An 11018-nucleotide genomic window follows, 5' to 3' on the forward strand; every position below is an offset into this window, starting at 1 on the left:
TGAGCGCTTACCATGCCTGCGTTTTTTTTAATACTCGGAAGCGGAGGTGCAACTCGCGTTGAAATGATAAGACTCCGTTTTGATTGGTGGATCAGGAGCAAAACAGTATTTGATTTGTTTGGGTCAGTCCAGCCCCTTGCATTTCGCCACTGAGGGAGCTTTCACTAACCAGTGACAGGTCGGCGGTTTTTTTTTTCTCTCCGTCTGTGACATCGCGCCCCCCCTGGAGAGTGTTCGCGCCCCCCACTTTGAGAACCACTGCTCTAAAGCAATAGAAACAGAATAGTGTCAGAATCATTTTAATTTTTCATATTCTCATTATTTTTCAGTTTTAATGGTTTGTCATGTGACCATGTGAAGCTTAATGCAGCTGGTTTTTTTTTTCAGTAATGAGGAGGTTGACTTGTTTGAAGGTTGATGTTTGCTGACTAATGTTTTCATACTCGGTGAGGTATTCGTGTTGAGGCCTGAGCACCTAACATTTGAAAACAAACCCTGATGTATGTATAGTGACAACAGTCTCTCAACTGACTGCACCCCTAGAGTGGCTATGCTCTCTTTATTTGAATCAGAGGCTGGCTGAGCTTAGATGATGGTATTAGATAAACTGCATCACTTTTTACTTTAGGGGAATTTTGGGAGTTTGCCATTTTCCAGAGCGTTCCTTGAAAGTATTTGATCTGAGAACAAAGTGAAATGATTTATTCAAATATTTGTTTTAGTCTTGCTATTTTTTTGGTCGTGTAATTCAATTATACGGTAGATTTATGATCTGGTCTGTGTTGTCTGAATGCTGTCCTCTAGTGGAAACATTCTTCCTTGTAAATGTGGCAGAACAAGCTGATGGCATTTCTAATTGATTCAAATTTGGTGACAGTGCTGATGAGGTTACACATATTAGCGCTACTGATCTTTACTTAGTGGTGCAGTAGGGACAGGGAGGTACATATAGCTTTTTTCCTTTTTAGAAATTAACGAACTTACTTCTATATGAGTACATGAACACATATGCTAAGTGGTGATGTGATCATCAGATTCAAATTGCAGGCTTATGTCTTGACCACCCATAATTCATATTTGTATGCTCATTAAACTTGCAAGTTTGCTTTGCTTTTTTGAAGAAAAACTGTTAATTGGCTCAAATAATTTATGTACAACAGCTGGATAATCCATCCATAAAGGAATATGACGTTTTCTGTTGTCCTAATTAACAGTGTTTCCAACCACAATGATGCAAGTTTGAAAGAAAGAGGACATTTCCCAATTTCTTGAAAAGTTGTTTCAGGTTTTTATGCATTCATTCTCATTTCTTTACCTCCAGAAATATCTGGAAAGAGCTAAAATGACTTGCTTGAAAGAGACAAACATGCACAGAGTGAATAGAATTGAAAACCCTATCTTCTTATTATAATTTCAGTTTATATTTCTTGTTCCTTTAAGGAAATTGCACATATAGTAGCAGGGTTAACTACAAAATGACCATGAGACCAACTTAGATTATTGACACACAGTCTTACAGTAAGATTATGTTCTTACACCCCCACCCACACATCCGTCCTGACACCATTCTCTTTCAAGAAGGTAATTATAAAAGTGGAAATAGGATTTAACTTTTGTACTCCCTTTTTCCTTGTCATTCTCAGTTTCCAAGACCCATAAAAAGTAAAACATGAAGGCTACATGACTATTTTGAGTCATTGACTCATTATACAAAATCAATGGTACCTAGGTTTAAACTGCTCAGGGAAGGGCTGATGGGGAAATGAAACGCAGCACGGTATATTACAGCTACCACAGGTGAGGTGGGCTATTGATCTTTAATTTTGCCTGAGGCTTACTATTGTAAGGGTAACTAATGGCTCTGCCTCGCAACCACCAACGGTGGAGGTATTTCAGTGGTGAATGTGATTCCTCTCAGCCAGACAGATTGTTACTACTGACAAGAAATCCTGGCAGTGACAGGGTGTGGGATAGGGGGTGAGAGAGACTAGAGTGCCATAATGATGTTATCAAAGGATTGCCTCAGATAAGACAGTTTCCAGCTGCACTCAGAGTTTTTCGTTTTTATTCTTGTAAGAGTGTACAGTTGAGAGTGTGAAACCATTCCATCTTCTAAGGTTCAATTCATTTCATGGTATGGCTCCAAATTCCATCACCACAACAAATTATACTGTTTCTTGCAGCAATGTTGTTCTAATGATGTACCTTTCCACTAGAATAAGATGCCTTCCCACCAGAGTAACAGTTATATAGTATGGAAAGTAAAGAAATATAGGCCCACAACCACAAGGATTCTTCATCCTGTCTATATAGAACATTTGAAGGTTCTACTTTCAGTTCAGTTACATTTTATTTAATTTATATAGCGCCAGTAACAACTGGAATTGTATCAAGGTGCTTTACAGTGCCCAGAGTCTGAACTTCCCTTTTAACAGGAAGAAACCTTGAGCAGACCCCAGCACATAAGGGGGGACCCATTTTATTGGGCCTGGCTGTGTAGAGAGATAGAAAAAGAGAACAGGAGGGAAGGAGAGGAGAGAATCGGACGCTAAATGTATAACAAAACTGGCCTCTGATGTAGGCTATGATGAGTTGTTCTGACAAAGAGACTGCAGAGCTCTTATTTTAGAAAAAAAAACTTTCCAACAACATATAGGGATAACCACCATTAGTAATTAACTATTTTAATAGCTTACATCTGATTAAACTGAAATACATTCACACTCACTTTGCTTCCCAAAATACAGGGCAAACATAGCACATGGGTTGGACAGAAAAATAAGCCAAAAATTAGTTTTCTCTGTGTCAAGTTTATAAATGTGGAAAAGGGGATGCTTAAAAATCACAAACGGTTTTATCCCTGACCCTACTCTTACGATGATAGTAGCTCAGTAATCACACAAATATACACATTTAATCTGCATGGGTAAAGTGGCTGAAACCCAGAGAATGCACAAAATCTAGGTCAGTGGATTGCTGAGCAGAATATCATGGTCCTCTTACTGAAATGTTTGGCTAAGGCCTGACATTTGGGAAGGTGGGTGATAACATGCTGCACAATGACGCTCACAGTAACCTCATTCGAAACGAGGACAAAGAGAATGGTAGGATTTAGAAATACATGAAGTGCGAATAAATGGTAGCCTATGAAACGTTCTTGTACAGCATAATAGAGGAATCCCAGAAAATATAAATTACAGGCACACGTACAGGCACGATTTCAAGTTGAAGCAGAGAGGATTGAGGCGGAGCCAGGGGCGTGGCCACGTGGTGGCCAGGGGGGGCCACGGCCACCATTGGTCAGAGAATGGCCACCCTGCCGGCCCCCCCAACCGCACGGCACGGCAAAAAAAAAAATATATAAAAAATCCACCTGAATAGAATCGGTATAAAGCTGAAATAAATGCATTCATATTTTTTTTTATGAAGTCGTCTTATATTGTCATTTGTCACTTACGCTACAAGCCCCATATTTGCAACATGTTGGGCCGCGCCCCCATCAACAGCGCAAGACACAAACCAACGTGCCTGCATTCTGACAGCGCTTGGATGGAGACTAGCAGCTAACCACTAGATACCACTGTAACTAACAGGTGAGTAAGTTGGTGATACTTGAAAGGATCATTGAAATGATAAGATCATAAAGTTATCTTCACACTCAATTTAATGTGTAAGAATGAGTCAACATTGAGGAATTGTGGCAGAGTGAGTTGAGTTAGGCTGCTGCTGTTATTTTTGCAAACTTGTAAGATTATCTCTGGCTAGCGAGCTAGCGCTAGCTAGTTAGCTTAAGTCCATTCCCAGGTGTCACTTAGTCATAGATAACACACTGTCGCTAGTTTACACTTGACATTGAAATAAAAGCAGTCTATAGTTAATGTTGTGTAAAATGTGTCTTTAAAGATGTCACAATGAAAAGGATAAGTGCCTCAGGGGGAGACAGGAAAATCCATGCTTATTTTGCCAGCACGCGTAGCTGAAGAATGGGACAGGGTCGGTCGGGTTATGACAAACAAAAATAATTTAAAGGCTGGCCATATAATAAACATATATTTATTCAATCTGTAAAATTTTAATGATTGCATGTTTAGTCTTAAAAAAACAACAAAAGAACAACATGTAATTGGAAGTGGATAGCACTTATGTTAAAAGCTGATACTAATGGGATTCTTTGGTGTTTTACAGACATTTCCAAGTCCAGGGGTGAAGCTCCAGCGCAACCTCAACTAAATTTCCCCAAGACACTCCAGGGAAACCGAAACAGGAGCTTCAAGGGTGAGTGGTATGCAGTCCACCCCTGGTTAGAATACTCCATAAGTGAAGACTCTACCTCTAACAAACAAAAAAGACAATTATGTAAAATGATTTACATGGATCTACCTACACTCACTGACTCACTCACTCACTCACACACACACACACACACACACACACACACACACACACACACACACACACACACACACACACACACACACACACACACACACACACACACACACACACACAAACAAAGAGTGCCCCTTGTAGACCTGGTTTGTCAGTGCTCTGTTTTCATTCAGCACCACAATCTGTTTGATGTAGTAAGCTAGTGATATTGTTCACTGTTTGTAGTGATACTGTTCAATGTACATTATACATATTGTTGATATTTTTTTTCTTTATGTATTATGGGACATGTGTGTGTGATGTAATGTTTTTGCTTTTCTTTCTCTTTATATATACATATGTATATATTATCGCAAATGAATGGAATATTGCACTTAAAATGCTACAGTTTACCTAAATAAATTATCGCCTAAAATGACAATTCATATCGTGTCTGTCACTTGCACTAAAAACATCCCTGTCTCATGTTAAGGTCCCGAACCCCCTCACATAATCATGACACATCGCACTCACACATTATCTAAGCACCCATTCCAATAACATGGGATTATCAATAAGACATCATTAGTGTCCATAAGAAGGTTCAAGCCATTGTTTATGGCTATATGAGCCGTTAGAAAACTGCTGCTCTGAGTGATGCAGTGTGTGAGTTTTAAAATAGTAGTTTTTGACAATCAAGTGCCACCCCAAATAAAAGACTGGCCAGAGCCGGCCCCCCCAGAAATAATGTCCTGGCTACGCCCCTGGGCAGAGCATTCACGTAATTGCATGCAGGTTATATGAGGTTACTGTTTTAAAATCTTTGGCTGACGTGTGATTAGTCATCTAGGACGGCCTTGGGGTTATTTCTCTGTGGCGGCAACTCAACTAAAGCGGCTTCTTATTCCTCAATGACTGTCGTCCAACTTCCATGTGGGCTATTACTCAACAACGACTGACTTAAATATAAAATATAGTAGAAGAAAGGCCCGGGGACAAAATTCACCTCACCTAAAATGTGAATATTTTATCAGTAGCCATTCCAACAGTACAATATAAGAGTTTATCCAAAAGAGAAACATCTTACAGTAGCCTAGGTTATCAAGGTAGCTAGTTAGTACGACAAGTTTGCAAGCTACGCGTTAGGATGAACGAAACACTGATGAATGTAAAAAGTCTTTGACATGTTCCCACTCAAATTCCCTTCAATATGTCGGTGCCTAGCAACGTTTCCGCACTAACACAAGAGACATAATTGCATAAGTGTGATCGAACTCATTTCAGAACCAAATCTTTGAGCAACTCTGAAAAATCAATTGAAACTGTGTCAGCTACACAATACATAGCCTATCCATAGTTTAGGAATGCAAAAGTAAACGTTTGCTTCTTCCAACTTGTGACACCTCAATGTGGCCGTCAGAGAGCACACTCCGAGCGCCGACTACTCTTTAGCTGATCATGTAGGTATAGTATAATGAATCCTTGAGCAGAAACATCGGTTTTGGGTCACTGTCCACGGTGCTGAAGCATCGGAATTGCGCGTGAAAAAAACGCGCGAGAAAGGGGTTGCTCAACCGACATTTCAGGCGATTGCTGACGTCCGGGAAAATGCTAAAATATTGTCAATGTCAACAGGAAAAGCAACTTATCTGCATCTCAGGAATTCACCAACACATTGGAGTCATTATAGGACACCGGAGCTGTTGCCTACATATTTCTGCGAGAAGAACAGTAGGTTCTATTGCAAACCCAATGGCAACATAGCCGGCTGAATGACTTTCTAAGCATTTTGTTAAACAAGGCCACCTGCACGCCAAACATTTGAGCAGTAAACCAAGTTTAATGTATGCACGAGCTAATTAGTATGCATAATGAGGATTTTGAAATGTCATATTCCTTTAAGATGATGTAAGACTTTATTCCAAAGAATACTCTCTCTCTCTCTCTCTCTCTCTCTCTGTCTCTCTCTCTATCTCTCTCTCTCTCCATCTCTCTCTCATGCGTGCACGGCTGTGCCACAACTGGCCATAATTCCAGCACTGAGCGCACGGCTTACTGGCTAGATGCAGTGCGCACAACTTGATTCTCATTTCTACGTTTGAAAACCGTGAAGTGGAGCTGCGCGGTTCATCGCATTGCTCATCAAAGGACTGTGCTGCTATGAAGTTAAAATATGATTTTGTTCTCGGTAGCTACGGTCGACTATTGTGGAACAAATATAACAATTTTGAGGTAAGACACTTCACACTATAGGCGAGTATTTTTGCATTATCTATGCATCAAAGCGAATGTGAGGGCATGATAGGGAACTGGAAACCTTATTTTTGCACTGCTGCTTTATTTAATGATATATTACATGCACAACAAACCTTCTGTGGTGAGTGTTAACAGTAGTCTGTGCTTAGATGCTCTGAAGACGTCGGTGAGGCAGGTGTGTCCCATCAGATGTTAAATCCATCTCAAACAATATTTGTTCTTTTCTTTAGGTAACAACTTTTAATAACCCCCGTTTCCTCTCTTTTGGGGCATTCGAAACATGGCACTGACGGAGAACTGTAAGACTTACCAATCACCAAAGGATGGTGTACCTGTGCAAACTTCGTCCGACGTGATAGAACTCAATGTGGGAGGACAGGTTTACTACACACGCCATGCCACCCTTACAAGCATTCCAAATTCTCTGCTTGGGAAATTATTCTCTGCAAAGAAGGACAATTCCAACGATTTAGCTCGCGACTTAAGGGGACGTTATTTTATCGACAGGGATGGGTTTTTATTTCGATATGTGTTGGACTACCTCAGAGACAAGCACGTTGTCCTGCCTGATCACTTTCCGGAGAAGGGACGGCTGAAAAGGGAGGCTGAGTATTTTCAGCTGCCGGAATTGGTGAAGATTTTGACTCCCGACGATAAACGCACAGATGAATACCTTCACAGCGATTATGACGAGGCGTCTCAGGGAAGCGATCAAAGGCTGTACCCCTCGTACCTGGACTCTCGGGACAGGAGGCACGGGTTCATCACGGTCGGGTACAAGGGCTCATGCGCCGCGGGAAGAGAGGGCCTGGCCGACCCCAAGGCTCGTGGGCTTCCACAAATTTCCATTTGCGGACGAATCGGGTTGGCGAAAGAAGTATTTGGGGATACTTTGAATGAGAATCGAGATCCAGAGAGACCACAGGAGCGTTACACCTCTCGACTGTTTCTAAAGTTTAAACACTTAGAGAGGGCATTTGACATGCTTGCAGAGAGTGGATTTCATATAGTTGCGTGCAATTCCTCTTTGACGGCATCCTTTGTCAGTCGACACACGGATGACAAATTATGGTGCAGTTACACGGAGTATGTCTTCTACCGTAAGTGAATTTAACCCTTAGCAATCTGATTTTGAAAAACTTCTGTGGTAGAGGGAGTTAATCGTCTTTACCCTACAGCAAAGGTTCATGTTCACCAGCGAAAAACTCACGGAGTGCAGGCAAGCGGTTCCAAATCCGTTGTCGGTGGGGGCCACTAGGAGGCATGGTTGGATAAATCGTCCCACTTTTGGTATTCATTATTTTGCGATGACACGACTAATTGTCTTTTTATTATCTTCATTCATGAAGTGTATCAGTCTAACTATGTTATTGATGATGTTTTGTTCACTTACACGGCAACAAAGCATATTACAATTTACCCATCAAAGAGGTGCATGTGTGTGTGTATGTGCAGGGGCGTTTCTAGGGACTCTGGGGCCCCTAAGCAATAGACACTCTGGGGGCCCCCTAACCCATCACCCCCCACCCCCCTTTATCCTTTATTATTGTCATAAGTAGCTTACAAACCATAGTATAGGCCTATACTGGATGTAGTGACTGGCCTGTTTGGGCAAGTCTTCACCATGAACAGAGAAATTACTAATTCTATAAATAAGTAACCTAGTATACAAACAAGATCTGTCATTGTGGTAAAAATAAATATATGTATGTGTGGACAGAACACCTTATACAGAATAATGTGAGAAGATATTTTGGAGGGCAACTGTCATTTTCACATTGACCCCTTCATTTGGCCTGTAAAGAGCATAGTTGTATGTGATACTAGCTTTGAAAACAGATTGAATTTCTTTTGGTTTGGAAAAATCAATGCTAGCCCAGTTAGCACAGTGTTACCGCACTGATCACCAAGGTCTTAACAAGCCAACGGTATAGGGGCCACGAAGGGGGTGTCTTGACATGTTATTGCAGTCTCCTGAACAAAATCAAAGATGTTGAGGCGGTTATCATTGAATTGTCGTCGCTGTAGAGTGTAGACTAATGTAATACGCTGTCCTCGGGGGCCCCCTTCCAGCTTGTGGCCCCAGGCAATTGCCTGCTTTGTCTCCTCTGTACGACGCCCCTGTGTGTGTGTGTGTGTGTGTGTGTGTGTGTGTGTGTGTGTGTGTGTGTGTGTGTGTGTGTGTGTGTGTGTGTGTGTCTGTGTGTCTGTGTGTGTGTGTGTTTCTGTGCAGTGCTTTGCAATCAGGTTACCACTCACGATGGGACAGAGGGGTGTAATATTCTACCCTTTCCTCTAACCCCCCTGCCCCGTCTCTCTTTCTCTCCTTATGTATCTCTCTCTCTGCCACCCTCTGTCTCTTTCTCTTTCTCTCCTCCGGTTTGTGGGGCTCTCTTGCACTGTGTGTGTGTGTGTGTGTGTGTGTGTGTGTGTGTGTGTGTGTGTGTGTGTGTGTATGCGTGTCTGTGTGTGTGTGTGTGTGTGTGTGTGAGTGTGTGTGTGTGTGTGTGTGTGTGTGTGTGTGTGTGTGTGTGTGTGTGTGTGTGTGTGTGTGTGTGTGTGTGTGTGTGTGTGCAAGCCTCTGGTACAAATAACCCAGAATCAGATCAGAACCAGAACCATTCTAGTCGGCCTCTATCAGGGGAGATTCATGTAGCACACACACACACACACACACACACACACACACACACACACACACACACACACACACACACACACACACACACGCATACACACACACACACACACACACACACACACACACACACACACACACACACACTCTCTCTCTCTCTCTCTCTCTCTCTCTCTCTCTCTCTCTCACGCACACATCACCCTCTTTCCTTTAAAGTAGTGTGTACAAAAAATATCTCATTTGTGGTTCAGAATTGGCAAGAAAAAAAACCTCATCACATTTTCGCGCCCATGCAGATGTCAAAACTGCTCCATTAGGTTGTCTCTCAGTCCAGACGCATTGGATATGATATTAATATTTTAGTGCCTATTGCAATGCTCCATATTCCTCTCGATGGAGTTATGAAGCCGTGTTTGTGGGTAGCTCGCACTGTTTGTCCAACAGCAAACATCAGTGAGTAATTTGGCTCATCGTACTCTCAGATGAGGGAAATGTTGCAGCATATGGCCAATTAAAAAGCACTTTGTTCGTTATTCCAAATGGGCCCCCCTGGAGAAGCGAGGAAAGACCCAGGTGCGAGGTGAGAGAGAAGGGTAGCACAGAGGCAGTAGTGGAGGCTGCAGGTCTCACAGAGGATGGACATATGGTTGGTTAATGATTGGCGTTAGCAGCGGCTAGGATAATTACTTGAGTGCAGCCGTGCCGTGACCTGTCCCCACACCAGAGGCGAAGTGCCCTGCCCTCCTAGAAGTGTGCCATATGGGTGAGGTCTGCACCTCTTGGCCCAGTGAACGGGCCTGACAGAGTGGCCTGCTACACACACACATACGCACACACACACACACACATACGCACACACACACACACACACACACACAGATACACAGATACACAGATACACACAGATACATATGCAACATGTATCTGTTAATAGATATCAGTGTAACAATATACAAATCTAAAGACCACAGTGCAACAATATACATATATAAAGATCACAGTGTAACACTATACACATCTAAAGATCACAGTGCAACAATATACACACCTTAAGATCACAGTGCAACAGTGGTGGAAGTTCCTGTTAAATGAAATGACCTAAGGGAGGTGTGAGTGAGTGTTTTGGAACTAAAAACAAATGCCATCAATATGCGACCTGTTCATAACGTCACTGGTTTCATCATGGACGTGACAAACAGATGCAAACTCTATGTATCATCATGTATTGTGTTACTTTTGCTATAAAGCCTGTAAGTCCAGTATAAGAAAGGCCTTTGCCAAACACAAACCTTTTTGGGTTAGAAGGCATGACGCCAACAGTCGGCTACATCAAATCCAAATGAATGTAAATGAATTGCACCCGGTTAACTTCAGTGGATATTCTGGAGTAATTCTTGTGCTGATACGCTCAGACTAGTCATATTGTCAAGAGCTGGAGTGGGTCTAATTTGACGGAATGAAGAAATGTCTTAAAATAGCTGAAGAGAGAGACAGAGTCTTGTTTGTTGACTGCTGGCAGTCTTGGTTCCCTCTTTGGCAGATGTACTGTGGGCCCCCTTTGGTCAATTGCACCAGTTGTTTTTTACAAGCTTCATCGCCTTTTCTTGGGCTGTTGCCCTGAGTACATTTCCCAAATGACACAATGTTTTCCCAATTTGTGTGGGTAAAAAGTCTGACAATTCTCTGCTGGTAGGGACATCTTGAATTTTAAATAGTCATCACCATCACTATCATCATCAACAACATCTTCGTCGTC

The 11018-nt window shown here is 42.1% G+C and overlaps 1 protein-coding gene across 2 annotated transcripts in view; it reads left to right on the forward strand.

Annotated features, from left to right (window-relative positions):
* Positions 1 to 6365: 6365 nt before the first annotated feature.
* kctd16a (potassium channel tetramerization domain containing 16a) overlaps positions 6366 to 11018 on the forward strand; it is a 16024-nt gene continuing 11371 nt past the window's right edge. The window contains exons 1-2 of one of the 2 annotated variants that reach the window (XM_012831362.2): positions 6366 to 6600; positions 6855 to 7724. In XM_012831362.2, the coding sequence (XP_012686816.2) occupies positions 6905 to 7724 (820 nt within the window). In that variant the 5' untranslated portion in view covers positions 6366 to 6600; positions 6855 to 6904. Of the gene's footprint in view, positions 6601 to 6854; positions 7733 to 11018 lie in introns of those variants that run through there. The other variant, XM_031587617.1, reaches the window with a different exon arrangement.

The sequence above is a fragment of the Clupea harengus genome, chromosome 20 (genome assembly GCF_900700415.2).
Source record: "Clupea harengus chromosome 20, Ch_v2.0.2, whole genome shotgun sequence".
NCBI classification, from domain to species: Eukaryota; Metazoa; Chordata; class Actinopteri; order Clupeiformes; family Clupeidae; genus Clupea; species Clupea harengus.